The 25,555-nt window shown below is 44.3% G+C and overlaps 4 protein-coding genes across 4 annotated transcripts; 2 read left to right on the top strand and 2 right to left on the bottom strand.

The window, feature by feature from the left end:
* Positions 1 to 50: 50 nt before the first annotated feature.
* Positions 51 to 11,131, bottom strand: LOC101757641. The gene is made up of 27 exons (XM_012843786.2): positions 10,719 to 11,131; positions 10,340 to 10,499; positions 10,164 to 10,259; positions 9,966 to 10,080; positions 9,704 to 9,866; positions 9,310 to 9,481; positions 7,164 to 7,283; positions 6,637 to 7,086; positions 5,974 to 6,561; positions 5,681 to 5,749; positions 5,220 to 5,336; positions 4,893 to 5,138; positions 4,184 to 4,231; positions 3,962 to 4,102; positions 3,786 to 3,866; positions 3,639 to 3,701; positions 3,440 to 3,547; positions 3,196 to 3,276; positions 3,043 to 3,090; positions 2,418 to 2,492; positions 2,031 to 2,126; positions 1,870 to 1,950; positions 1,722 to 1,793; positions 1,123 to 1,167; positions 942 to 1,025; positions 639 to 742; positions 51 to 545 (listed from the first exon to the last, which is right to left on the bottom strand). The coding sequence occupies exons 1-27, from the start codon at positions 10,904 to 10,906 to the stop codon at positions 389 to 391; spliced, it is 3,768 nt and encodes a 1,255-aa protein (XP_012699240.1). The 5' UTR covers positions 10,907 to 11,131; the 3' UTR covers positions 51 to 388.
* A 31-nt stretch (positions 11,132 to 11,162) lies between these two features.
* On the top strand, positions 11,163 to 13,408 carry LOC101753461 (DNA replication complex GINS protein PSF2). The gene is made up of 8 exons (XM_004958744.3): positions 11,163 to 11,323; positions 11,425 to 11,499; positions 11,581 to 11,695; positions 11,879 to 11,978; positions 12,063 to 12,093; positions 12,192 to 12,284; positions 12,481 to 12,633; positions 12,949 to 13,408. Exons 1-8 carry the CDS (start codon positions 11,276 to 11,278, stop codon positions 12,967 to 12,969), a joined length of 636 nt encoding a protein of 211 aa, XP_004958801.1. The 5' UTR covers positions 11,163 to 11,275; the 3' UTR covers positions 12,970 to 13,408.
* A 168-nt stretch (positions 13,409 to 13,576) lies between these two features.
* Positions 13,577 to 22,328, bottom strand: LOC101753058. The gene is made up of 24 exons (XM_004958742.3): positions 22,201 to 22,328; positions 21,944 to 22,062; positions 21,494 to 21,578; positions 21,341 to 21,394; positions 20,499 to 20,590; positions 20,275 to 20,378; positions 19,909 to 19,984; positions 19,208 to 19,664; positions 18,366 to 18,701; positions 18,086 to 18,289; positions 17,895 to 17,993; positions 17,738 to 17,810; positions 16,991 to 17,118; positions 16,577 to 16,865; positions 16,270 to 16,493; positions 16,060 to 16,187; positions 15,564 to 15,678; positions 15,120 to 15,175; positions 14,941 to 15,034; positions 14,670 to 14,859; positions 14,505 to 14,588; positions 14,321 to 14,418; positions 14,185 to 14,247; positions 13,577 to 14,089 (listed from the first exon to the last, which is right to left on the bottom strand). Exons 1-24 carry the CDS (start codon positions 22,246 to 22,248, stop codon positions 13,982 to 13,984), a joined length of 3,324 nt encoding a protein of 1,107 aa, XP_004958799.1. The 5' UTR covers positions 22,249 to 22,328; the 3' UTR covers positions 13,577 to 13,981.
* A 326-nt stretch (positions 22,329 to 22,654) lies between these two features.
* Positions 22,655 to 24,892, top strand: LOC101756041 (increased DNA methylation 1). The gene is made up of 2 exons (XM_004959850.3): positions 22,655 to 23,374; positions 23,492 to 24,892. The coding sequence occupies exons 1-2, from the start codon at positions 22,655 to 22,657 to the stop codon at positions 24,890 to 24,892; spliced, it is 2,121 nt and encodes a 706-aa protein (XP_004959907.1).
* Positions 24,893 to 25,555: the final 663 nt, after the last annotated feature.

The following is a 25,555-nucleotide window of genomic DNA, read 5'->3' as shown; positions in this document are numbered from 1 at the left end:
CAATGTACACCCCGCAAGATGGTTCAGAGTTCAGACACAGAAGAGGCATGTATGCAATGTAGGTGTGGCTCAGACATTGATAGAAAAGCAGGATAGTATACTAGAATGGGACATGAAATGTTGAAGTATTCGACTCACTGGCTGCGTAATATAAATCGACTAGCAGCACAAATCCTTTCCCTATCAAAGGCAATGTAACGTTCACCCCTTTGCTTTACACGGTCATTAAAATTATCCATCAACTAAATAAAAAAAACTAGGTCTTGTCAGATTCCGCTATGGGTCTCGTCTTCATCCTCCCCTTTAGGTCTTCAGCAGTCAGAAGGACCACTCCAGATATGAGATGCTACAAGACACTGAATCAACGATAGATTTACCAAGGCCGATGCTAACTAGCAGCAGAAGACTCCTGAGTTACTTCTGTAGTCGTATCTGCAGCAGAGCTACTGGTTTCCGCAGCCTGGTTTTGGCTGCTCTGCGCTTGACTTACTGCTGGCGGGGGTGGTTGTTGATCTTCAGCAAGACCCAGAACCACCAAAGTAGACCTGCCCATAAAAGCAGATTCTCATAGCATATCCAGCGCCACATATTAGATGCATACCTACCACTTGATATTGATAAGAGCGAACAAAGAAAACCTTGGAAGAGTTGATCGGACATTTGGCTGCTCGGCGTGCTCAACCAAGGGTGCCTTCAGTGTGGGATTCTTACTCAAGGCATTCTCAAGCTGAGGAGCTGGTAACTGAATAAACATATGCCATGTCATGGGAAATATTGATACATGATTAGATAAAAGGAAATGGATACAAAACTCATTTGTCCATGGACCCTTGATCCTACTAAGAAATTAGCATATGCAGTGTAAAATAACTCCTAGATGAGGATCGAGCATAATGCATACAAGAACACAGATTATATAAGAGATGAAGATGTGCGCCAACCTGCAGTAACACGCCATATGACTGAGGTTTCGTCAAGATAGCACACTTCAGAAATCCTACCCATAACTTAGGATATTTCCAAATCTGCCATGGCAAGTGATGGAGTCCAGTTTCATAAATATGTAGAAAAGAACAGCAGCTAAAGTCATCTTCAACTAAAAAAAGAAAAACAATTAAGGACCTGCTTGCTCACAAGGCGTGACATGATCTCCATCACAAAATCCACCTGTGAGGAAGGTTCACCATTAGATTATAAAGTCCTCAACATCAAATCTACTATAAATGAGAGGTGATCCTCCAAGAGACTAAAATATTAACAACTTTTCATGATTATAAGATGCAAGCACTAGATTTCCACAGGATGAAGGCAATAAGATTCACATTAGCCAATTTGTTCTGGCAGGATTTCATTCCCGGATCCTTGATCGCCTCAACCATTCATCTCCCTTTTAGACAGGAAGGAGTACACATGGCTAGCAGGTTGTAAATATGGGTGTGTCTTTCTTGCTTATCCCCATCTAGCTACAATAAAAAAGCTATTGATGTAGGTTTTTCAATAGAATCTGGTGCATTCACCATTCACCAAAATCAAGAACAATCAATGAACTACTCTTGCTTCTGGAGAATGCGCCTAACGAATGTGATGATAACACCATCCTGGTCACATCTACAAATCTCTTCACAACTAGGCTATATACAAAGATCATGCCATCCATTTCACAGCACCAAATATTGGGCCATTGCCATAGTTCACATAATGTGGGTTAGGAGCTAACTCACCAATGCAGGAAAAACACCTATTGCTTGCATGACGGTCCTCATGAATAGCAAAGGAAGAGGAATCTGTTCAACCTGTGGAAAAGTTTACCTAGATCAATGACTACATCATATCATAAGGCAGATACTCTGAAACAGAAATCAGGCCCACCAGTTGGTTTAATGTTTTCGCCAAAACTTGCTGAGTGAATATTGTTCTTTGCTCGAAGCAAGCAGAGCATGCATCCATAACCTATGAATCCTTCAGTTGATTAATTAGGTTGCCTATGGTTCAAAGACCTCATTCTAAAACAAAGCGAGAAACTAACAGACCTTTTTTAGTGGTATTCCTTCCTTATCAGGATCTATTACATGAATTGCAATTAAAATTTCTGATGGATCAAGAGAAGGGCCATTCCGAGATGATCCCTGTGACAAGTAAAAAGTGATGCTGTGTGATTAGTATGCAATGCTAAACTGAAATGAATAGGTAAAGTAGATCCAAATCTAAGTTACTTGAAAAGTTCAAAGTCGTAAAGAGGTGACAGCAACTTGTTCTTTAACAATAAATATTTACCAGGACAATGATACACTTGTGAAGTTCCATTCGTCTCAGCCTACATGGCCGGGACTGAACTCAAGTCTCAAGCTAGTGCTTTATTTTCAAGTCACACTTTGACTCAAACAAACATATACTGTCATACAAGGATAAAAACTAACCTGCAAGATTCGTGAAAGGGCTGTTTGAAACTTGTCCATAGGAAGATTAACTATGCTGGGGAACACCGGCAGGACCTGGGAGCAAAGGATAATAATGAACATAACAAATACAAACATCTCAACAACAAGAATGCTGCTATACATCTGTATCACCCAGCTGCCGTACGACACTCATCAGGCAGCAAATCAGGGGGAGCCATTGCTCTCCCTGAGGGGACTAGGGAGCAGTAGTTTTCCTCAGCTGTGCACAGAATCGTACGGCGGTTGGAGTTGGACAATAGGGTCAGATCCATAGATGTTTCCCAACAATAATGCATAAAGTATAGAGTTACTCCCGTAAAACACTGGTTCATAACACTGGTTTGGAGAAAAATACCACACCCAGGCCACTGGCCTGGTACCATGGTGTTTTGTCAATCAATTGAAAGGCAGTACACTTACACTAGGGTGACAATTTCAATAGAATAATAAGTGAGAAGTTTAACAGGCATGTGTAAGTGCAAATAATTGGCGGTACTATAGGCAATAAGTGACTGCAGAAGATTCCAAATTATAAGCCACTGGCTAGGCGCATAATACGATAATGCTAACTAGTATTTGGTATGTAGTGGGAGGGGGAGAAAACCTCATCTTTTGGCAGATGAGCCAAGATTGCAAAAAGGACCTCAACATCCTGCAAAATGAGGCTGACATTTTAGAAACTGAGAATATCCAAGCTAACTCTGATCTTGTAAAAAAGTCGGTAAGAACTCTGCGCTTTCTTAAAGCAAGCAACGACCTTTGTTTTAGAATATAAGTTCTTTATGGAAGAAATCAGTTCTTTGGATGGCACAGCAGCATCAGTGAGGGTTTGTAAGACCTGCAGGGTGCAATACCATGGGTTATAGAAATTCACCCAATACAAGAAGATAGTCTTATAAAACATAAACCCCTCTTTTGCATGTATCTTGTCACTGAATTTTGATAAATAGAAGAGAAAATATCTTAAAAAGGAAAACAGAAGTCCAAAGAACAACTTGCACCTGCATGAGGAGGTCCCGGCTGTCACCTGGTGGATCTGAGATGATCCCAAGAAGATCAGGAGAGGAGCCTATTGTGCGTATCAGAATTGGTACTTGTCGGTGAACTGCCTGGAAGAAATACAATTACATGGTAGATATATATTTGCTGCTAGAACAAAAGGGAAAAGAATATTTGGAAGAGAATGATAGGTGTAAGGACCTGCTTGGCAGCTTGCGGTAGGCTACCATATATTGCAAATACATGTCTGAGAAGGGAATGTTTCTGGTAAGAAAAAATATATTTTGCTTGCTGTTAGCAGATATCATATAACTAGACTAAAATAGTTGCTAAACAGTAACCACTGACCTTGGTGCACAATGCAAAATACAGCGACATCAGAGTTTGAGCATTTGCCATTGAAGCTGATAAATTTTCTAAACCACCATCCTTCAGAAAATATAAGTACAACAAATCAGCAAAAATGCAATCAGTCAGAATATCAGCACAAAAATATATGAAAGAAATGAGAGCATGAGACAAACATTGTGTGCTTCAGAAGTAGCCGTTTCAGTAGCTGCAGAATCACCAGAAGGAATCACTTCTAGAACTGAATTAAGTTTTTCATTTGCAAAATCTTCAATCTTTTTGGAAATGCTTGCCATGGGAAATAACTTATTTGCTACCTGTTTATCAGATGTAAAATAAAAAGGTGAGCAAACCATGGAAGTGCAGATTTCTTAGAAGCAGGCAGGATTTGCAATTACCAAACGTATTGCCTTCATGCGGACCTCCTCTAGATGATGAGTTGAACTCTGCACGAAACACTTTAGTAAGTAACGTATAAAATGATAACATAAGTCATGTGTGTGTTGGGTGTAGTTGGTGGTGCATATGCACCTTATCTTCTATGTAGTACCTACTTATTCCTAAGAAATCCTGCCTTATCTCTATATGTACCCCCCCCCCCCCAAACTGCTATCTATGTGTGGTTAATGGAAAAGATCATTTTGGGCCAACATAAAAAAGGCACTAAAGGTTATACGAATCATGAAAGTCATGGAATATTAAAAATGAACTTTGAACGATAACAAGATTCAAGGTTTTATCCATTAGTAATTGAATATTCAACTGTTCAGAGATTGCCCCATTTCAGAGCAAGCAGAATAATACTCAAGCATGTTGGATTGCTTTAATGCAATGTGCAGATACAAAATCCAGTATGTAATAATCTACTGAAGAACTGGAAAACAAGTCAAAGTTGATATTCATGTTTAAATTGGCTCTGACTTGTGCTCTACCCCATATGAGAAGTCAAAATAGACTACATCAAGTTGTCACTGGCATTGTTCCAGACATTTTAGGAAATTTTGCTGCCAAGGAATCAAAATTACTCAAAAGGCACATATGCATGTAAATATATATTTGCTCACTAAAAAATATAAACATAGTAATTTCCTGACATCAGGAAAGCACCTGCAAAGCAATCTCCAGACATCTGTCCCGATTTGAAGGTCTTAACATGATAAGGTTCCAGACAGCACTGAGACCTTGAGTTACCCTGTCACCACTCTGAATATCCTTGTCCTGCTTCTCATTACTTCCAGGAGAACATAAACCTTCTAGCAGTTTGAACACACCTTCTGGTAAGTATGGTATCTCACAAAGCAATTTGCCAAGTGACTTATCTGAAGCCGGAAACATGTCTCGAAGATTTTCAGCCTATGCAGCAGAAAATGGACAGCTATGATGCGAGAGAAATAGCATTTGTGACAAAGTTGCATCAATTTTAAGTAGACATACTACACTCAGAAGAAAGGATTCGTAAACTGATGTAGCAGTTCTAGATGAAAGAAAATCTTGATCTTGCTCAGCCTCACGATATAACCGGTTCAAGATGCATAGAGTCAACTCGTGCCCCTGCTTAAAGAAAACTTGAGTCAGGAAACTCTGAAGAAGCAAGGAGAGTGGAACACTGGACTACTAAAAGTAACCACAGAAATAAATCAAAAGGCAGGACTAAATTCCTTAATGGAATAACCAGTCCATTCTAATTAACAGCTATGCAATCAAACCACTCCTAGTTTGATTCATACAGAAGAAAGTTGATTACTAATCAGTTACATGAGCTAAACAGGACATATTTTTCTAAGTTTCTCAATATATACCCCACCAACAAATCTATTGAAAATATAAACTATATACCAATTGTACTAAATGGACTAAAGACCACCAACTAATCATATGATGTTGTACATCGGTACCTCATTATTTGCATAATCAGAAAGCACATGCTTCTGGAGAATCTCCCAAGGGTCCAATTCCAGAGGAAACTGCAACGATAAGTAACACACATTAAAAGAACAATGTAAAGCGATAATGAGTGCATGACTATAAGATGATTAGACAGTACATAAGCGGGATAAGAATCAGAAATGCAAACATTCTAATAACTAACACATGTTTCTGAGAGGAGCTATGCTTTACAGAAAATCACCAACCGAAGCTCAAGCCAAAAGTATCAATGCTACTGGAGATGATAAATCCATATGTATACCTCAACGCCCAAGTGAGCAAGCAACGGAAGGCGAGCAATTGAACCACCAGATCCTTCTTGCTTATCACTCTCAAGAATCCGCAAAAATGACTCTTTTTGAAGCAGATCTTTGGCCTCATCACTGAGATCAACATTATTGACAACCAACTTCGGAAGAACATATTGTGAACCAAGGGAATTCAAAGATGAAAGCTGTGAGTGGTTTGCTTCCACTGTCGAAGAGCTTGGGCTGCGAGTTTCTGAAGATTGTGCCAAACTAAGGCCAGCTGAGGAATTATCAGCATGCAATGAACTGATATAACTGCTAGCATGCTCTTGGGTTCCCTGAGGTTCTGTCGAAGCATGGGAGGTTTCTGATGATTCTAGAATATCAATCAAACTATTGGCACCTGCACTGGTTACTTTGACCTCTGCTGTTTCTACACATAATGGAACAGTTGGACTGCTACTGTTCTCTTCCATAGGAAGATTTACTGAACTAGGAACAGGTGAACTAGCAGGAACTGTCATGATATCATCTGCAACAGATGGCACTACTGCGGATTCCTTAGCTGGAGGCACTTCATCTTGATCAATTTGATTCACCTTCTGAAATGCAAAAGATCAATAAACCAAAAAAGAAGAGAATCTAACAGATCAAACGATGAAATATAAAGAAAAAACCTTCAGCAGAGACGCCAACAGAGAGAAGGAACTTTGAAATGGAATTCCATCTCCAGAGCTAGTAGAAGGAAGCTGTTGTTGGTCAACTTCAGGACGAGACATAGGGATATGTTGCATGTTAACCATTACAACCTCCGCTAATAAGTCACTAGCGATACTGGATGAAAGGATTTGCAGTGATCCAGCAGCTCTGTCACCTTGTGCAGCTAGTGCAGCAAACATACCAATTAATTGATACACAGCTTCTGAATTCTCGGTTCTTATAGAGATGGGCTGGCCAGATGAGATATCAACAGAGGTTGACTCAACATTTCTCTTGTTTGCCTCTTCACTATGTTCTTGAGCATCAAGTGCATGTCTGACTCTTTTATTGGAGTGACCATCATCTTCTATCATATGATTCATGTCCTCACCCAAACTACGCTTGTTACTACTGTCATTGCTTCTCTCCTACATCAAAGAAATATAGCCATTTTGAAATAGTTATGAGAGAGGGAGAGAACAGGCTTCGAGGAGCACGTACATACCATCGGAGGCAACGATTCTTCCATGTTTGATGTGTCCCCCAGATTCTTAGCAGCATTTGCAGTATCTTCTATTGAGTCCTGGTTGATAATATTTTGAGCTTCCAATAGACGTGCTCGCCACTGAAAATACAATAACAGCCTTGAATTAGTATAGAATGTATCTCAAACCAAATACATGGGATAAGGATATACACTTTCTCAAACAAACGGAGCACAAATATTTATATCATACACATTGTCATGAACAAAAGAAATCAATGGTGACATAAAATACTTAGCAATTAATTCCGAAGATGGACTAAATGGTGCTGATTGATTGCATTCATGCAGCTTATACAGACTGGGGTTAGTGCACATATTTTGGTTGAGGATGGTGAGTTCTCAAATGATTCACTAACACCAAGGAGTCTCAATCAGAAAAATAGTTCTAGGTATAGCAGTGAAACATGGGAATCAAGTGTAACATATGCCTAGGTTCGCATCAGGATGTATAGTGTACAGGACTTCATGGAGTGTTAACACCACCTCTCTCGCATCCCCAACTGTACACATCTCTGTGCAGTTGCGCAAATCTGTGGATCATGCTGCTAACTCAAGTCTGTCGGAGTGGCTGATATTACCCAAGCCGACCTTTGCCCTCCCTAAGCCCGGGCCAGATTTATTTTACCAACATACTGAAGTGCAAATCGTATCTGGCTGATGCTGAAAAACTAGCCTCTCAAACCTTTGATTGATTTTCTCTCTAAGAAACCCCTGATGTGATCACAGTTGAAACCATTGTATGAAAAACTGGACCGGGTCCACCGGTTGAACCGAAAACCGGGAACTCATTACCTCACAGGTTCAATTCAACTGGAAGATCAGCCATGCAGTTAGACCAGTGTGAACCGTTCAGAATTGGGCCAAACCAGCGGGAGCTGCTACAAAATGATGAAAAATTTATTGTGCTAGCGGGGAGAATCGAACCCGCAACCTCAAGTGCAGCACATAGGAAGCCCATCAAAACCCACAAACCAACTGCGCTAAGTTACTTCTGTGATGATAATGCAAAAACAATTCCATTTTACCTTAAATTCCATGGGCGTGTTACTTAAAAATCATTTATTTATTTTTTTAAGAACTGTTGGTTCGACCGGTGAACCAGCAAACTGTAAGCTCACCCAAAGCTTTGAATTTATGATGCTGGCATGCAGCATCGGAATGAATTGATCTACTTGGAAATAGGTATCCATTAGTCTAGCATGGGAAGAGATGGGGTAGAAAGAGAATAATAAGAAACTTCCTGAGGGCATTCCATTTACGCATTTTCCATGTGGGATTGGTACTATACCAGCACTCACATCAACCCGCATAGCTCACGGTGCAGCCAGCAAGATTAAGCTGGTCGATTTTGAGAGTTTGCTGAAGCAATTAGTTGCTTTGTTGAACCCAAGTGGAGATTAGACAAGATTGGTAAAGAATAGAGATATGTCCCAAGGAAGTAGCTAAGTATCTCTTTGCCCTACCCCAGCAAGCCCCTCCCCCTCCTACACGTTCCCCTTCTCTCCACCTCATCACCTCAACTTTGGTACATATCTGTCGAGACCCGGGCAATGACCACCCATCACCACTTAGTATGTTCCATTAATGGACACGAAAATATCCAACATAAAGGAAGTTTGGTTTATTTTTCCCTACATGTCAATGGCTGAAATGACACAAAAGAGTCAGTTAGTTTAGTTTTCTTCTTGCCACTCTGGTCCACGTCTAATACATATTTTCAACTATTCAAACAAATACCTAGTCATCCTGCATCTGTGACAACTAACCCAACTAACCGAACAACCACACACCAAGAGAACAAGAAATCAAACACATTTGCACCTCTAGGGTCTAGAGACCAGTCAAATCCATCCAGGATGATTGATACGGGCAGGATGACCGGCGCCCAGGAAACAAATGAGCACCAAACTGGCTCAAAATTGATAGAAGGAAAAAAATCCTAATTAGAGAGTGTGTCTACGAAACATAACACAGCCTTCCATACATAGCAAATCTGTTAACTCCAGTTGTTGAGCACGTATTGAAATAAGGGCAAAGGGACACATCTCGAATGTACAGTCGGTAGAAAAAATGTATCTAGAAAGGTTGAAGCTAAAAGAAATACCGGCTCAGCACTTGAATGTGTACATTTCAGGCATGCAGAGAAGGCACTCTTCAAAGCATGGAATGCACCTGGGACTCGCAATTTAATAATGGAACTTGCTGGGTCCAAGGAGAGTAAAACTGGCAGTATGCGTCCGTAAAAGGAAGGCCTTCTTTGGGCAATAGCTGAGAGACTGGAAGAAGTTTATGTTAGGAGAGTTATAAAAATAATGCACAAAGCAGGGGGAAGAAAAAGGAGAAAACTCATGCTGGATAAAGATCATAGTAGCATGCGATTTTTCAACAGACGAAACAAATAGATGACACGGTAGCGAAAGGAGACTTATTTTCTCACAGCTGGTACAAACTGTAACATACAGAAAAGATAATGGAACACAAGTGGACAAGAGATAAACCTAGTAACGAAGACAATGATCATGGAAGTACTGAGTGATTTTACTTTAGGAGACTTGAGCTGCTCTAGCAACAATCCGAGGTTCTGGCTGGCTTCCATGGCTAGATCTCCGACATTAAGCAAAGAGTGACCTCCTCGTAACCATGCTACATTGAATCCCATATCTACAAATGATTTACAGATGGCCAAATTAGAATGCACCCAGCGGGTGCTAAACTTGGAAGATATTATCATTTCCATATGAAGTAGAGCATAAGGTGTACCTTTTGTAGCTTTGCTTGGTGGATCTGATGGGATATTAGGATCTGGTGTGTACATAAGAACTGTTTTTTCAACAAACTTAACAGCCAGTAACCGGACACCTTCATTGCCGGTGGTCTGACAGACAGATTAAAATGTGAGATAGGTGCAGGCCAGGAAGATTGGGTAATTTGGTTGGAAAGGAAAGGAGAGGGGCTCGCCTGAAATGCCATGAGCGAGACGGTGGATTTGAACTTGAGAAGCCGTTCCCATGACAATTTAAGTGCATCATCAATCCCTCCAGTGGAGAATAATCCCTGTAACAAAAAATGAGCAAGCTGAGACGGAATTTGCACAGGAAGGCAGGTCCAAGAGCAAGTGCTGGAAATAAAGCTACCTGGATAACTAGGTGTTGAAGTAGTTGGGCAAACAACACGGTTCCTGTTTTGATAGCTTGCCTGACGACTGCAGGCACCTCATCATTCAGAAGGTGCAGCAAACAAGGGATGATATCGGGTAGGTACGCCATGTGTTTGGACCCAACCTCACCAATGATCCTACAGCAGGAGAGCGTTTGCAAGGTCAGAAGCATTTTTCTTTTCATATTGGTTTGTTTAACCTAATTCCGCCTGCTGCCAAGACCTTGCGCTAGCAATAGTCACTGCAAGCGCAGCTAAGTGGTGCCTTAGTTTCAATCATTCATCAGAAGCCGAGGAAAACTGCGGGTAATCTAAGGTGGAGATGGTGAAATTGGAGCAGGAAAAAGGGGAGCTCACTCGGCGACATGCTTGCGCACGGGGCTGGCCTCGTCGGTGTGGAGGTCGGCGATGCGGGCGAGGCGGCTGGGGAGCGGCGCCCTGCGAAGGTCGCGCAGGTGGCGGAGGCGCTCCGCGATGTCATGTGCCGGCGGAGGAAGGCGGTCGTGCGCGTGGAAGCTCGGAGAGGGGCTCCGGGCGGCCAGCATCGGGAACCCGTCGTCCACTGCTGCTGCTGCTTCTGCTGGATGATGGGATCGAAACCTAGAAAGCACGTAGCTGTCCCCGGCCGACCGACCGGCGGCGACGAGCAGGCAAGCAGTTTGAGAGCCCGCCGCCGTCCGCTGCTGCCCTCTCTTCTCCTCTCGAGATTGAAGGAAGCTGCGGGGACCGAACCGGGCTGCTGTTGATGGGCTTTTTTGCCTCGGGCTGGGCTGCCGGCCCAAGAGAGGTCATTCCGCCCCGCCGCCCACCAGGCCGCCACCACCACCAGCAGCACTCCAGCAGCAGCAGCAGGATCTCGACGCCGCCGCGCCTCCGTGTTCCTCTCTCCACCGACCGTCGCCGCCCCGCCCTTCATGGCCGGGCAGTCCGACCCGCACCTCTCCATCTTCTCGCCCTCCGAGGTAGCGAACCCCTTCCACCTAGTTAGTATTCACCTATCTGGCTGTCTTCAAAGAGAAGTAGGGGAAGGGATGATGCCGAATTCCCTCAATCTATGCTGCAGGTGGAGTTCGCGGCGGAGGATGAGATCGTCGACATCGTCCCCAACATCCGCATGGAAGCCCTCAACATGATCTGCGTGCGTCGTCTCTGTCCACCACCCATATCCACTGTCGATCCCCCATTTCTACGTGCATCTCACACTGCCGCTGCCGTGCAGGGGGACTTCGGGCCCTTCTTCCCTCAAATTCCGACCAAGGTGCCGCTCTGGCTCGCTGTCGCGCTCAAGAAGCGTGGCAAGTGCACCATCCGCACCCCCAACTGGATGACTGTTGGTCAGTGCTTCCTTGTTTATGTTGCTTCTTTGCCTTTCTTCTAACCCCGCCTCCTGCTCAAGCAAAAGCATTGCTCCCTCTGTGAAAGCATTCCTCAGTAGTAGTATCGTATCAGTAACTGATTCCATGTGTGGTTGCGTATTACCCCTGTATCTACTAACGCGCCCCCTTCTATGTTACTAGACCGTTTGACACAGGTATTGGAAGCAGAAAGAGAGTCCCCTCGAGAATTCCAGCCATTACCATTCCACTATATTGAAATTTCCAAGCTTCTGTTTGATCAGTAATCACTGCCTCACCCCATATTCCTTGATGCTAAAACAGACTGTGAACCTAAACCTGATTCACTCTCATTTTTCTCCTGCAGTGCTCGTGATGACATATCAGATGCATACTTGGTGAGTTTAATCAGTCTCGGTACAAATTTGTTTCCTGCATCCAGCAAGTCCTAATCGTATTGAAAAAATGCTTACTCCTAGTTGTGATCGTGACACAGGTGAGATCTTTGATTGAGGACATCAGAGATGTCAGATTCCACAAGGTTGAGAATGGATTAGAGACAATATCGGGACGCACTCATGCTGTAAAGGTAAATTTTCCTCCTTCAGAATTACAGACTCTAAATCAACGGCCTTTCTTGGTTCCTCGGATTCTGTTAAAGTTATTATTGAATTGGATGTGATTTACATTTCCTTGTATCTATCTGTGTTTCGTACTAGCTTAACTGCTTGCTTCATTGGTCAGGCACCAACGGTACCTTACACATCTTGCTTCCATTCTCGCAGCTCAAAAATCTGTCTGCAATGGAAGTGAACATTGTCCGTCCTTTCATGGTGAGAACTTTGCAGGCATTCTATAAGCACGATAGTCCACAGATGATTCAGCAAGCAGATAATACAGGGAGCAGGCCAACACCAGTTACAGACCGTGGTCCAAGAGTAAGCCTTCACTTTTAGATTTGGTTTCCGCTTGCTCGTGGCTTCTAGGAAGTAGAAATGCACTCTTAAGAATCTAAGATGTTGTGCACAAAATGATTGGATGATTGAAAATTGGTACAAAATACTTACCCGCTATAATTTGCTAGCTTAATACATAGCAGTTTGAAGTGGAAAGAAGACTATATATATATGTATTATATTCCTTATTCTGTCAGTATATTTTATATGAGCCCAGTATCTTCAAACTGTGATACATTATTTGTCAGGAAAAGTTCCATGCCTCGAACTTACAGTTCCTCCGTTTTCCTTTTGCAGAGAGATCTAAGACGCAGGTAACGGGCTTTATATGCATCTGCCTGTCGCTTGTATTTACAGATAATTGGCTGTATATCTGAGGACGGCAGTAGTTGAAGGTATTGGCATTGCCTTGGTTGCAATGTTACTAGCTAAGAATATGTTAATGTCCTGACCCCTGAGATCTATTAGACAGTAAAGGCAGCAGTGCATCGTCCATTCATTAGAAGGTTTTTTGGACTGTTCTATTTGACCTGGTTGTATCCTGTGACCAAGAGGATACTGTCCTTGAATGATTGAACAACTGTATGTCGTAGTTTGTTAGTTATTACGCTTAAGCGGCTGGTAACACATGCCTCACGGCCATGGCCAGGCATTGTATTCTACTGCTTATCCTGGAGCGGTACTAGATGAGATGGATGTATCCATGCATGGACTGTCGGATAACACAGTTTCTGCCTTAGTTGGTTTGTTCTTCGCAGTTAATTATGTTGTAGGTTCCTTTTGCCCAAAAAATCACTTGACTTGTTTCTCACTATTTCTGCAAGTATTGCTACACTACGCATACAACCATTTGAGTACAGCTTTGACTGCAACTCAAGATCGAACAGGCTAGCAAAATGAATCAGATACATGGTTGTACTCGAGGTACTCTCAAAGCAAGCATTTCCCATGCAAGTTCGTGCCCCCATGGATGGATCCCTCGAGCAGCCATCAATACTGTTAGCAGTCAGTTCCTTACAATCTCCTTTTTTTCTTTACAGCAGTAAAAACAAACAAAACAATGACCCTTTGCTTAATACAGTGCACACCATAAGATTGCGTGCTGCTGATGCTGGTATTAGTATACAACTCAGCACGACGTCCCTAAGCTAGCTACCGAATAATAACAATGAAACCTCTGCAATACCTGCTGCCAAGGTAATCAAGCACCTCCACAGGTAGCAAACAAGTGATGATACTAATGTACACAGCACCGGACTGATGGCGTGCAAGTGCAACACAGTAATTGCGTTTGTCCAATAATATACACACGAACTATCTCTTTGTTGGATTATAGCTTCCACCACTTCTTGTTCTCCATCGTTTTCGCAAGCTCCTGCGCCAGGGAAGCAAAGTTTTCTGCTCCGTTCTGAAGCTCCGCGGTTTGCTGGCTTATTCTCTGTAAAAACAAAGCGAAATACAGCTTCATAGAATTGCTCTGAATAAGGGCTGCAAGAAACAACATAGCGACTGTAATGAAATCGAACTATTCACCTCCAGTTTCTCCTGCCTCTGCATCAGCTTATCCTTTGCATGAGCCGCAGCTGCTGCCGCATCCTGCAATGGATCTACATTTAGCTCCCATACACGGCAAACCATGACTGATTGCAATGTTCAAGACATTAATTACCCCGCCAAATTTATATTTTGTTAGAATTTCCTGCGGAGTTCTCATTCTTGGTTTACCAATATCGCTTGACCCTTCAAATAGCTTCTCTCTCTCCTCTTCTACAGCCAACAAAATCATACAGAGTTTACACAAGTATAACCTTCAATAGTAGAAACAAAAAAGATGCGCAAGTATTAGGTCCGACCTGCTGTTCTCTTGTTCCCGTGAAATGTAGAGGAGGATGCTGGTGCCTGGGCTACTGGTACTTCATCATCAATTTCTATGTCATCTGCATTGAATACTCTCAAGTTAACAGGGAACACTTCAGATAAATGCTTGCTTTAAATACATGAGGAAGGGGAAAGAGAACCTATTGACAGTTCTTCTATCGGGTCATCAAGATTGGGTATTGATGGTTCAACAAATGAATCTTTCAAGAAAATTGACTCCAAATGTTCGCTGGGGGTTTGCACAGTGAAGCTTTCTCTCATTTTTGCATTTTCTTCAGCCTTGCCTTTCATTCCTTTAATGATGCCACCAAGGATTCCTGCTGCTGGATTCTGCACCGAAGTGTTTCATGTGAAGCCAAAATGTACAGCAGCTGCCATATCGATAAAAGAGATCAGAAAAGAAATGGATACCTGCTTCCTTCTCTGGTCAGTTGAGAAACTAATAGCTGCTTCCGCAGCTGCTGCAAGAACTTTGTCATGAAGGCATGGCAGAGATTCTGGAATCCTATTACCACAGGGTCAGCAGTCAAACCTATTACTTCTCAATCTGAATAGCATCTCAGTGCAACAATGCAAGAAATGTGAAGTACCTGAAGTCATTCTCTAAGGCCATGAGAGATATAATTCCAAATTCAGATCCATTTACCTGTGGTGGAGTATATGTTAGGAAAATGAGCATTTTTCAGTAAAATCTGAATATATATGAAATCCAAATGGTCCAGGCGGCCCCTAGTTTCCTTTAAAAATTGAATCAACTGGTAAGTTGTAGGTTTATTGGTGAACAAACTCAACCACCTCTTCAAGCATGCTTGCCACAAAGAAAACATGACACCCGTTTTAGGTACCAAAATTCCAGGAAAAAAAAACCTGCTCTGTTTGGATTAAATAAGCTCGATATGGATGTGGCAGCAACAATACAGAACTTAAAACCAAAACTACTACACATACTAGGCACTAAAGTTCACTATACTAAATCTGAAATCCACCAACCAGATCCTAAGGACTAAGTTAGAAGGGCAAGTGATAAAAGTTACCAGAGTAATTTGTCCGTTTGAGGAGCTCATGGATTTATCCATGCCTGCCTTGTAACTCCATCTCAATAACGACATCAAGGAGCTCTCAGCAACAATAGCTAGATCTGGCACAGACCTGCCCATAATAAAGTCAAATTGCCATGATCTGAGCAAACTTCATCAATCCCTAGCACGGATATGTGAATATATGCCAGTACGTAAAATAGATGAAAGGGCTTAGTCAAAAATCTACCTTTTAAAACCCAATAATATTGACTAGATTGAAAATCAGTATTATCTATACTTAAAACATTCTCATGTGATTCTACATGGTGAAATTTGGTTCAAGTGGTGAAACAAAATACTTGCAGTAAGCTATTTTTTTCTGCTTCAAAGCATATGTTTAGATGTAAACAGAGGACACATTTTCTAATATATATAAACTTTAAGTCAATATATCAAAGCTGCACTGATTATCCATATCTTGTATGACAAGGCAAAGAGATGACAAAACTACCTTAATTCTATAGTGCCAGTCTGATAAGCTAATATCAACCCACAAATTTTGCCATCCATATTCTTGAAAACTGCTGACCAGCAACAAGGTTTTGCAAGTTTTGTCTTATGTAGATGCTTGTTGTTTCCCTGATAGGAAAAGGAACGTCACCAGTAAGATATGGAAGTTTGGAAAGTAACAAAAAGCAGTTCGTACCAGCTATGTACACACCTGAACCAATGGTGCAAGGGATAACAAAAGCAAAACATCCTCACAGCAGACCAGAAGAAGTGAATCTGAACCACCATTCTGTGAAAGGTGGGAAGCATTTTTCAGGTGCTTTCCAACTCCTGGTGCTTGCTTTTTGTCAAGATCGTTGCCTTCTTTTCCTGTCTGACCTTGACTTCCAATTGTGTCCTCTGATAATTGGGTTTGCTTCTCATCTGAAGCTTCATCTACATGCAAAAGCATGCAAAGTTAGGTAATAATCTAAAGGAGGTACAAGTGCCACCTTAATGCAATGATAGTAATCACTTGCCTATGACATACATGGAAATAGCAGATGATTGCTTCAGATCTAAGATATGTGAATTTATCATCACACCCGTTGTGCAGTCAAGTACAGTAACACGGCCATCCTTTGTCAAGGAAAGAAGAATATCTCTGAGTAACATAGCATTTTGAGGACTCTCTTTTTTTGATTCATCTGCTTTTGCAGCAGATGGCGCAACACTGTAAATACCCAAGGAAACAACAGGAGAGTTTGTTCCTGATGCACAATCTACCGTGAATAGAATTGATAGCTGACTTAGATCTAACATTGCCACCTTCAAGAAGACAAACCAGAACATAATGATTAACTGATATAAGTTGGTAATTGTAAGTTTCAAGCAAATAGTGCAATATAGAAATCTAAAGGACAGCATCTATTATAAAAATAGGTAGAATATACCTGACCGTTCTGATAGCCAGCTGCAAGTACCTCCCCTGAAGCTGTAAATAATAGAGATCGCACTGGGGAATGTGATGCCAAAAAGGCAACATGACAATGAAATCCTTTCCCTTGATGAACAACATGAACTGTAAGAAAGTCAAACGAAAAGAGTATTTGTTGTTAATGAAAATATAACGAACCATATTCAAAGAGAGAACTTTGTAATGCCTAACATGAGTTTCGCTAATGGCCTACTTCAGTAGTTTTTTAGCACGGGAACAAATAATTTCAACCTTCAGTGAAAAACAACATTCACAGTTTCTATAAATGTGATATGGCGGCTAAGCAGTTTTTTGTCCACTGATAAGTTGGTGGGAGATGTGCCCTCACCACCTAGGTTTGAGTTCTCTTCAACAAGAATTTGGGTGCCTATTTCCTCTTATTTACATTGCCACCTAGTTTCTCCTAGGTCAGTCGAGTTTTTTGTCCACTGGTAAAAGCTCAATCATAATCAACGGTTCAGTTTTCGTTTCAGTAAGGAACCATTCAGACACGCCAAGCATCTTGTATGTGCTAAGAGAAGGAAGTAAAATTGGCATAACACTGCCTTAACAAGGAAGCAACATTTTCACATGGGAAACTGATCTGACATTTAAAGGGGTCTGGGGGGATTTAAATAGGCCATTTCACCAGCTGAAACTTCCTAGACATTTCCCCCTGTCATAAGGGTTCATAATGACACATATAGCTTCCTGAAATAATTACCTTCTTGCTTAGAATCACTCACAAAGTGAAAGCTTGAACCCCCAGTGTGCTCACGAAGTTTATAGATGCGTACCTACAATGAGATATAAAAGGGGTATTAAACAAGGTATCAACGACCAACAACAACTGATCCACAAATTTGACAATAAGATCTAACCAGGCCACTTGTTGTCCCAACAGCCAAAGTCATGTTTAATGAACAAAAGGCCAAAGATGACACAGAAGCATTTGCCCCATCCAAATTAATATCAGCCACCTGTGGTAAAGAATCAATATCACTGTATTAGTTAATCTGTTAGGCCAAAGAGGAATAATGCAAGTAATCATGCAAATATAAATGAGACTTACCTTTCCATCCAGGACAAACATTGGCATCAGAACAGGAAATGTTGCATCCCATATTCTCACAGAACCATCTTGATATCCTGCAATGTATAGTCTTCCAACAGCATGATCTTCATTCAGTGACATCTCACTTGGAACCCCACCAGTCAAAGGCCATTTCATGTTCCCTGATATGAATGGTCCAGCATTTTGCCTAGCACAAAATTTCTACAGAAAAAAGGTCTTACATAAGTAATGATGCTGTCTTGATAGAGTAAAATATCCAAATCCAAGCAGAATGCACCTTCAATGAAATATTTGAAAGCTCTCTTTCGGTTAGTGAACAAAGATTCGTGACTGTTATGTTGGGATCAATGGTAGGAACGGCAACTGGAAATTTTTGTGCTTCAGGCAGAGCATTTCCCTCTTTTGTATTTTGCACAGAAAATAGAGAACCGGCATCATAAAAATTCAGTTGTCCAGGATTTGTCAAAATGAAAAGTGCAGAAGTTTTGCTTTTATCAGGAACCCCAGTATCAGGAATAAGAATCATATCAGCAAAGGATCCATCAAGTTTGAGGTCCATCCGTGACATGCATCTTACTGATTCTAATCCAGCAGACGACTCCAGGCTAAGAACCTGCAAGAAAATGAGCATTTTTGTCATTGATAAAGGTCTAGTTTCCTGAAATGCAAAGTTTGGGAAAACAATTTTTTAAAAAAAAAACTGTTTTTTCATGTTTAGGATAGTCATCCTGATAAGTATGAATACATCACTTTAGATGAACAATTAGATATGGCTGCTGAGACCTGAACCAAGAGGATTGTCCAGACTTGTTTGGTTCTACCTGGGAAAAAGATCTTTATACGTGCACAAAACTCTCATGGTAGGTCATATTTTCTATACACCCATGTGGGCTATGTCACCATGCCAAAGCCAAACTAGTATTGTATGTCTACACTAAACACGTCTCACAGCCAGGTGACATCAATGAGCTAGGAATTCACTTCACCAAATTTGTTAAGGAGCAAAAAGGTACAATTGAGTTCACCTGAGAAGAATCAATTGTGCTCAGCAATGCCTTTTAAGATGGCAGGCAAAAGAAAAGGAAAATCGTAACAATGAGAATGAAACAAGAGGCAAACCGTGAGAACTTCTTCAGATCCCATATCATCACCACCATATACAAAAAGATGCCCTCCTTTATTAGAATGAATTGCTGACCCAGCAGACCAATGCAAGACAATAACAGGAAGCCTACGACTCCCTGAAGCCAGCTGCAGCTTAACAACATTAGATGAAACATCGATTTGCTTGTCTTGTCTTGGGAATCTTGTAGTCATATCCCATAGAAGTATGTCTCCTGTTATATAGCCAACAGCAACAATTGAGCCCCCTCTTGATGCCCAACAAAGAGAGCAAATTTCTCTTTCTTCTTCAGTTTCATCAATAGCATCATTCAATTGATCTTCACCAGCGTCCCTCTGAGAACCAGTGATTTGACCCTTCATGTGTAAATCACCATAGCCTCTAACAGAAACTGCATTGTTATCAGATACATCCCAAAGAACCAGCAACCCTTTCTCATACGCAATTAGCACCCTGCAACATTTACCAGCAGTCATTCTTAAGTGTTCCAGGTTCACAAAATAGATCTGCCTCAAAATGAGAATAATGGGGTGAAAACAAAGCTATTATTCTTCTTTCTTTTCTTGCATAAAAACCTTTTTTATGTTATTCCAAGACATGTGGTAGATCACATAAATGTTTTAACCGTAACAAAACAAAGTGAGGAACTGACAATAATACCACATGTCTACAGGTCACATAAAATGAAAGAACACACCTTGTCCCAAAAGTTTCAGGTTGGATCAGTATTCCAACAATAGGTTGAGGATCCTGTAAGCAAACACCAGCTGTTTCTGTGGGGAAAAAAATGGACCATGGAATATTTAACTTTGAACCTCAATGGGTAAGCAGTATATATTAATGATCACACTCAATTTCACCAAAATTTGTACTGACTCAAGTCATTTACTTATGCAGTTGTGCCTAACATCTTATATTTTTGTGGATTGACTATAATCATCTTTGCTCAGAGTTGGAGTTTTGTCCACCATATATGGAAGGATATTTTGTACACCAATAGAGGCCATTGGAAGAAACGTTCTAGTTGCAGTTAAGATTTGGCGAGGAAGATGTAAAGGTGTACCGGCTAAAGATTGGATAGGAACATTGTATGGCATTCTTTGAAGCTTCCCATCATCTACCTCATACTTCAATACAGAAAGAAGACCATTCTCATCTCCAAGGTACCTTAAGGCAAATTTTGAATACAAAAGAAGAGTTATGAGTTTCTGCAAACAGAAATTGCAAAGCCAAACTAAGTAAATTTTTAGAATGTGGAAAAAATGAGTAGCCGTGTCAATAGCTTACATCAGAAAGGACCCCTCTATGACTGCAAAAGCAGTAATGTTGACATCCCACTGGGATGAACAAAACAGTTGCCTGAACTCAAGATTCCATACCTACAAGACAGGCATGTATCATATGCAACAGTCACTAACAGCGCTAGATATCATGCTTGCAAATTTCAGGGTAGAGAACAGCCGACACTCTTATTAGATAAACAACGCAAGGAGTAAAAGAGAGTTCAGATATAGGTGTTACACTATATAATAGGGAAAAGTACTTTTTCTCTCTCAAGAGTTTCTTGCGATGCTCTTGTGCAGAGTTCCTTTTCGTGTATGGTGATTGAGACAAAAGTGCCATATGGCTTTACAATATTTGTAGTTTACATGATTCAGCACTATATTGGAAGATACTTTCCTTATGAGCTATTCTCCCCCTAAACCATCCATTATCAGAGCTTAACTCAATCTCTTCCCATGATATTTCAGACTAATAGTAGATGTGTCCTTGGCATTACAAAATGACGAGGCTATACAAGAATGTTGACAGATTGTATTCAAGGTAGTTCAGTTGGTGGGAGGCTATATGCGAGTCCTCTTCAACTCAACTTAAAGTGCCCATTTCTTCTTCTTAATATCAAAGCCACCTAGTTCCTCCTAGGTTGGTCTAGGGGTTTATTTTTGGCAGGTCATATTCAAAGTACATGTAATGAAGAAAGTTGGAGTATGAACCAACACATGAGCAGCCCACAGCCGATGTTAACATATTTACATATATGAACTCCAGCGATACCCAAAGTAGGAATAAAACTCCAAAAAGAAAGAAGAGTTTGAATACAGAAAAAACTTCATCTGCCAGTGGCTCACCTGAATTTCATTTTCATTGGAAATTGCAACCAGAAGCCCCTGGTTTATTATAAACTGTAAAGAAGCAACCCATTAGTTGGTTCAAGGAAAAAGTGCAAGTTGGACATGGTAATGGTTGTGAAGAGAAGATATTTTAGTCAAGAGGAGGCAAACCTGCAAAAACTTGTACGGCACACTCTTTGGTGATATAAGCAGGCCTTCAATACTATCACCCCCAAATATTTTTATCCTACCATCCCTACAGTTTGATTGAAGTGCAGAAAGGCTATGAGCATCTACTCGACAAGAGACGGGGTTAAACATGTGACGAAAATATCTCATTTCATACAATTAACATCAGCTTTGTTACTGAATTGAAATCAGGGCCAAGTCTTTTTTTTTGAGACATATACAACAAGAGAAACTGAATGAACAGCTTGTTTCCATGGTTATGTAAAGTGCATTTTTATATATGCTATACTATAGGTAGCATGCATGAAGAAAGACAGAAATTAGTGAAGCTCTAATTATTTCAGTGACAGCGCAAGGCACACGGTTGTTTTGTTATGAAGCAAGCATAGGTAGCTGCGATACAGATGAAAGTGATTAGGAGGCGAGGCTGACAGCGTTCCGACGGCGAGGAGGCGCTGGACTGGATCGAAGGCGAGCAGCGAGGCTGTGTAGGGCACCCCGTAGTGAAGCGCGATCTGCGCGTCCATTTGGGGCACGTCCCCAGCAGCTCCCTGCAGCAAGGGCACGCATAGAGTAGAACGGGAATCAGAAGCAGAAGGTGAAGCCGCCACGGTAAGCATGGACCGGGTCCGCAATCAGAGCTGAGCGAGCGAGGGAGACGAAGAGGGGAACAGGGCAGGAGAGCTGACCTGGTGATGGTGCTGGAGTGCCTTGTGGAAGAGGCGCTTGGCGAACATCGCCGGGCGGGCGGCGACGGCGAGGTCGTCGCGTCGGACTGACTGATTTGTTGCCGTCCCTCCGACGGTGGCGTGGAAGACGAAGAAAGAAGATGGTTTAGGTGAGCGGGCCGGACGGAGGGGTAGGTAGGTAGAAACAGGCCCACGGCCCACGGCCCAGGAGGCCTAGGCCACAACTAAGAAGCCCATAATGAATGAATGATCCGTCGTCATCCTTGGAGATTGCCGCAACCGCATCGGACTCCATCTTCACCTTCCCTCTCCGACTCCGACGCCTGGTGGATGAGATCCGAGCCGAACTCCAACTCCGCCTGCCTGCACCACGGCGACATCTATAAATCTACAGTCTACTACTGCTTGTATGCAATGCAAACCTAGGAGGTTGACACATTGGCAGATGACCACCATGACGACGGCGGCGGCGTGGCAGCCGGTGGCGCTGGACGCCGAGTTCTCGCCGGAGGTGGCCGCGCTGCTCATCTCGGAGCGCGGGCGCCGGCAGCTCTCGTCCCGCCTACGCAGCAGAAACGAGGCCCTCAGGACCAAGGTCAGGAAGCACCTGGTGGCGCTCGGGTGGACGATCGTGTCCAGGCGCAACGCCGCCATGGCGCCCAGGCTCCGCTACGAATCCCACGACGGCAAGACCTACTGCTCCCTCCCGGACCTCATCGTCGCCGCGGGGGCCACCCGGTCCCTTCTTGATGACCAGCATCCTCCACCTCCACCACCAGAAACCAACAAGATTTATAACGACGACGACGACGATCCGGCGCCAACGCCAACGCAGCAGGAGGACGCCAACGCCATTGCCGAGTACGTGGCCCTCATGGCGTCCAATCACCGGGCCATGGGCCCCACGGCGGACCGGCTGCGCGCTAGCGCCAAGAGGCAGCTCCAGGCGTCCGGGTGGAGCTTCTGGATGAAGCTCAAGAGCGACGGCCGGGAGGAGCTGCGCTACAAGGCGCCCACCGGCCGCTCCTACCCCTCCCTCCACACCGCCTGCCAGGCCTTCACCTCCACTCCATCGGAATCCACCACCGCCCCAACCACCGGCAACAGGAAGAAGAGGAAAATATCCGAGCTACTACGAATCAGTTCTGGTTGTGGCAGCGGCGGCGGCGGCCCCGTGATCAAGAAATGCACCACCGTCCAGAAGAAGAAAACATGCCAAGCAGTAGAGGGTGCCGCCGATGGCAGCTGCCTGATCAAGCGATGCACCACCACCACCACCGTCAGCAGCAAGAGGAAGAAGAAGAAAGCCGCCGGATCGTCGCGCGTGCTGCGGCCCAGCTGCGAGGCGGCGGCGGCGACGTGCCCGCGCCGCGCGAGGACGCTGCTGTCGGTGCTGATCGACGAGGGCATCCTGGTGCCGAGGGACAAGGTGACGTACAGTGCGGCGGCGGCAACAAGCAGCAAGGTCGGGCTGATCACCGGCGACGGGGTGATCCGATGCACGTGCTGCGGCAAGGCCTTCACGGTCGCGGAGTTCGAGGCGCACGCCACGCGGGGGAGGCGCACGGCCGGCCGCCCCTGGGCGCGGCTGTTCCTCAAGGACGGCAGGTCGCTGTCGCAGTGCCTCGTGGAGCTCATGAGGCGCGACGACGACAGGAATAACAAAGGCATGCGACGAGTGGTGAGGCTCAAGGAGGCATGCCTGGACCCCGGCGGCGACTCGGTGTGCTCCATCTGCAACGACGGCGGCGAGCTGCTGCTCTGCGACCACTGCCCGTCGGCGTTCCATCACGACTGCCTCGGCCTGCCGGCGGCTTCTGCTTCTCCAGACGAAGAAGAAGAGTGGTTCTGCCCGTGCTGCAGGTGCGCCGCCTGCGGTGGCAGCGACTTCGACCCTGCTGATCCTGACGACACGACCCGGCGGCCATTGACGGACAAGACCATCATCTACTGCGAGCAATGCGAGCATGAGTACCATGTCGGCTGCGTGGAAGGGGGCCTCCAACTGCAGCAAGGGCCGTGGCTCTGCAGCCCCGGGTGCGAGAGGGTTTTCCGGCATCTGCAGGGCCTCGCGGGCACCTCGATCCCGACCTCAGCTGAGGGCGTGTCGCTGGCCATCCTGCGACGACGATCCGACGACCAACAAGGCGTATCCTCAGAGGAAGCCATGGCCATGGAGCACGGGAAGCTTCGCGCGGCGTTGGACGTGCTCCACGAATGCTTCGTGCCCCTGGTGGAGCCCCGCACGCAGAGCGACCTCAGCGCCGACGTGGTCTTCAACCGGGAGTCGGAGCTGCGGCGCCTGCAGTTCCGGGGATACTACGTGGTGGGCCTGGAGAAGGGCGGCGAGCTCGTGACCGTGGCCACGCTCCGGGTGTACGGGAACAAGGTGGCGGAGCTGCCGCTGGTGGGGACTCGCTTCGCGCACCGCCGCCAGGGGATGCTCCGGCTGCTCATGACGGAGCTGGAGAAGATGCTGGCCCGAGACCTGGGCGTCCACAGGCTGGTGCTGCCTGCGGTGCCTGAGCTCCTGAGGATGTGGACGGGATCCATGGGCTTCAGGGCCATGACGCACTCCGACAAGCTGGAGGTCGCCGACCACACCATCCTCTGCTTCCAGGGAACCACCATGTGCCAAAAGTCCCTCCTTGCTGCTGCTGCTGCTTCTTCTTCCGGATACTTGTGTACATGATTGCCAATGTAAATGAGACATAACCACTTGCTTGTACCCAGGAAATGAATACTTGTATGTTTTTAATCACAGGATAGCTTGGCTCCACATATAGATGACGACATCGATCAGGGGAGACTAGCTAGCTCCTCGCAAAAAAAAAAAAAGGAGACTAGCTAGCTACTGGATGCATGCAAAAGGAGTAACGCGACCTTGGCGGCAGCCGTCTTCAACTGATTCTTGAGTCGGCGCGTCTTTTCGGAGAGCAGATCGAGCTCCTTTAGAATCACGCTAGAGTTTCCCTTGCGGAGGTCGGCCATGGTGGTGAGCAACTCGTGCTAGTCGTCTTCGCGGCTCCATTCTCTTTGAGCCGCCAGCTGGTGACAGAGGTCGCCGGGGCCGCGCCGCCCTCCTCCTCCTCCTCGGCTGCCTCGTCACTGTCGAATAACGCTCGGACGTTGGCGACGGAGGACGGGGACGACGGCACGGAGATCCCGGGCACGGACACATCAGAGCCCAATTCTTTCTCAGCTTTGTTAATCATAAACAAGATGGGAGAGACGAGGACTAGACTCGGCGCCCCGTCTCCGCAAAACGCCAAAACTGCAGCGGTCACTCTTCCTCTCTGATGAAATGTGAAAAGCCCATCCCGAGCAGCCAGCCAATCCCCTCCCTCCGCCGCCC

Source organism: Setaria italica, chromosome II (genome assembly GCF_000263155.2).
Source record: "Setaria italica strain Yugu1 chromosome II, Setaria_italica_v2.0, whole genome shotgun sequence".
In the NCBI taxonomy this organism is placed as follows: domain Eukaryota; kingdom Viridiplantae; phylum Streptophyta; class Magnoliopsida; order Poales; family Poaceae; genus Setaria; species Setaria italica.
The sequence above is the reverse complement of the archived record's forward strand: the minus strand, read 5'-3'. Positions and strand labels throughout refer to the sequence as shown.

Excerpts from the sequence above, each read along its gene's own strand:
- LOC101757641 (XM_012843786.2), bottom strand. The coding sequence starts at position 10,906 with ATGCTGGCCGCCCGGAGCCCCTCTCCGAGCTTCCACGCGCACGACCGC. Across the intron at positions 6,562-6,636 it reads TGTTGGCGTCTCTGCTGAAG|AAGGTGAATCAAATTGATCA; the intron begins GTTTTTTCTTTA and ends TTTGCATTTCAG. Across the intron at positions 2,127-2,417 it reads CCCTTTCACGAATCTTGCAG|GGATCATCTCGGAATGGCCC; the intron begins GTTAGTTTTTAT and ends TACTTGTCACAG.
- LOC101753461 (XM_004958744.3), top strand. The coding sequence starts at position 11,276 with ATGGCCGGGCAGTCCGACCCGCACCTCTCCATCTTCTCGCCCTCCGAG. Across the intron at positions 11,500-11,580 it reads AAGCCCTCAACATGATCTGC|GGGGACTTCGGGCCCTTCTT; the intron begins GTGCGTCGTCTC and ends GCTGCCGTGCAG. Across the intron at positions 12,285-12,480 it reads GACGCACTCATGCTGTAAAG|CTCAAAAATCTGTCTGCAAT; the intron begins GTAAATTTTCCT and ends CCATTCTCGCAG.
- LOC101753058 (XM_004958742.3), bottom strand. The coding sequence starts at position 22,248 with ATGTTCGCCAAGCGCCTCTTCCACAAGGCACTCCAGCACCATCACCAG. Across the intron at positions 16,188-16,269 it reads CCCTTGCACCATTGGTTCAG|GGAAACAACAAGCATCTACA; the intron begins GTGTGTACATAG and ends TTTTCCTATCAG. Across the intron at positions 15,176-15,563 it reads CAAACGGACAAATTACTCTG|GTAAATGGATCTGAATTTGG; the intron begins GTAACTTTTATC and ends ACTCCACCACAG.
- LOC101756041 (XM_004959850.3), top strand. The coding sequence starts at position 22,655 with ATGACGACGGCGGCGGCGTGGCAGCCGGTGGCGCTGGACGCCGAGTTC. Across the intron at positions 23,375-23,491 it reads GCAGCGGCGGCGGCGGCCCC|AGGAAGAAGAAGAAAGCCGC; the intron begins GTGATCAAGAAA and ends GTCAGCAGCAAG.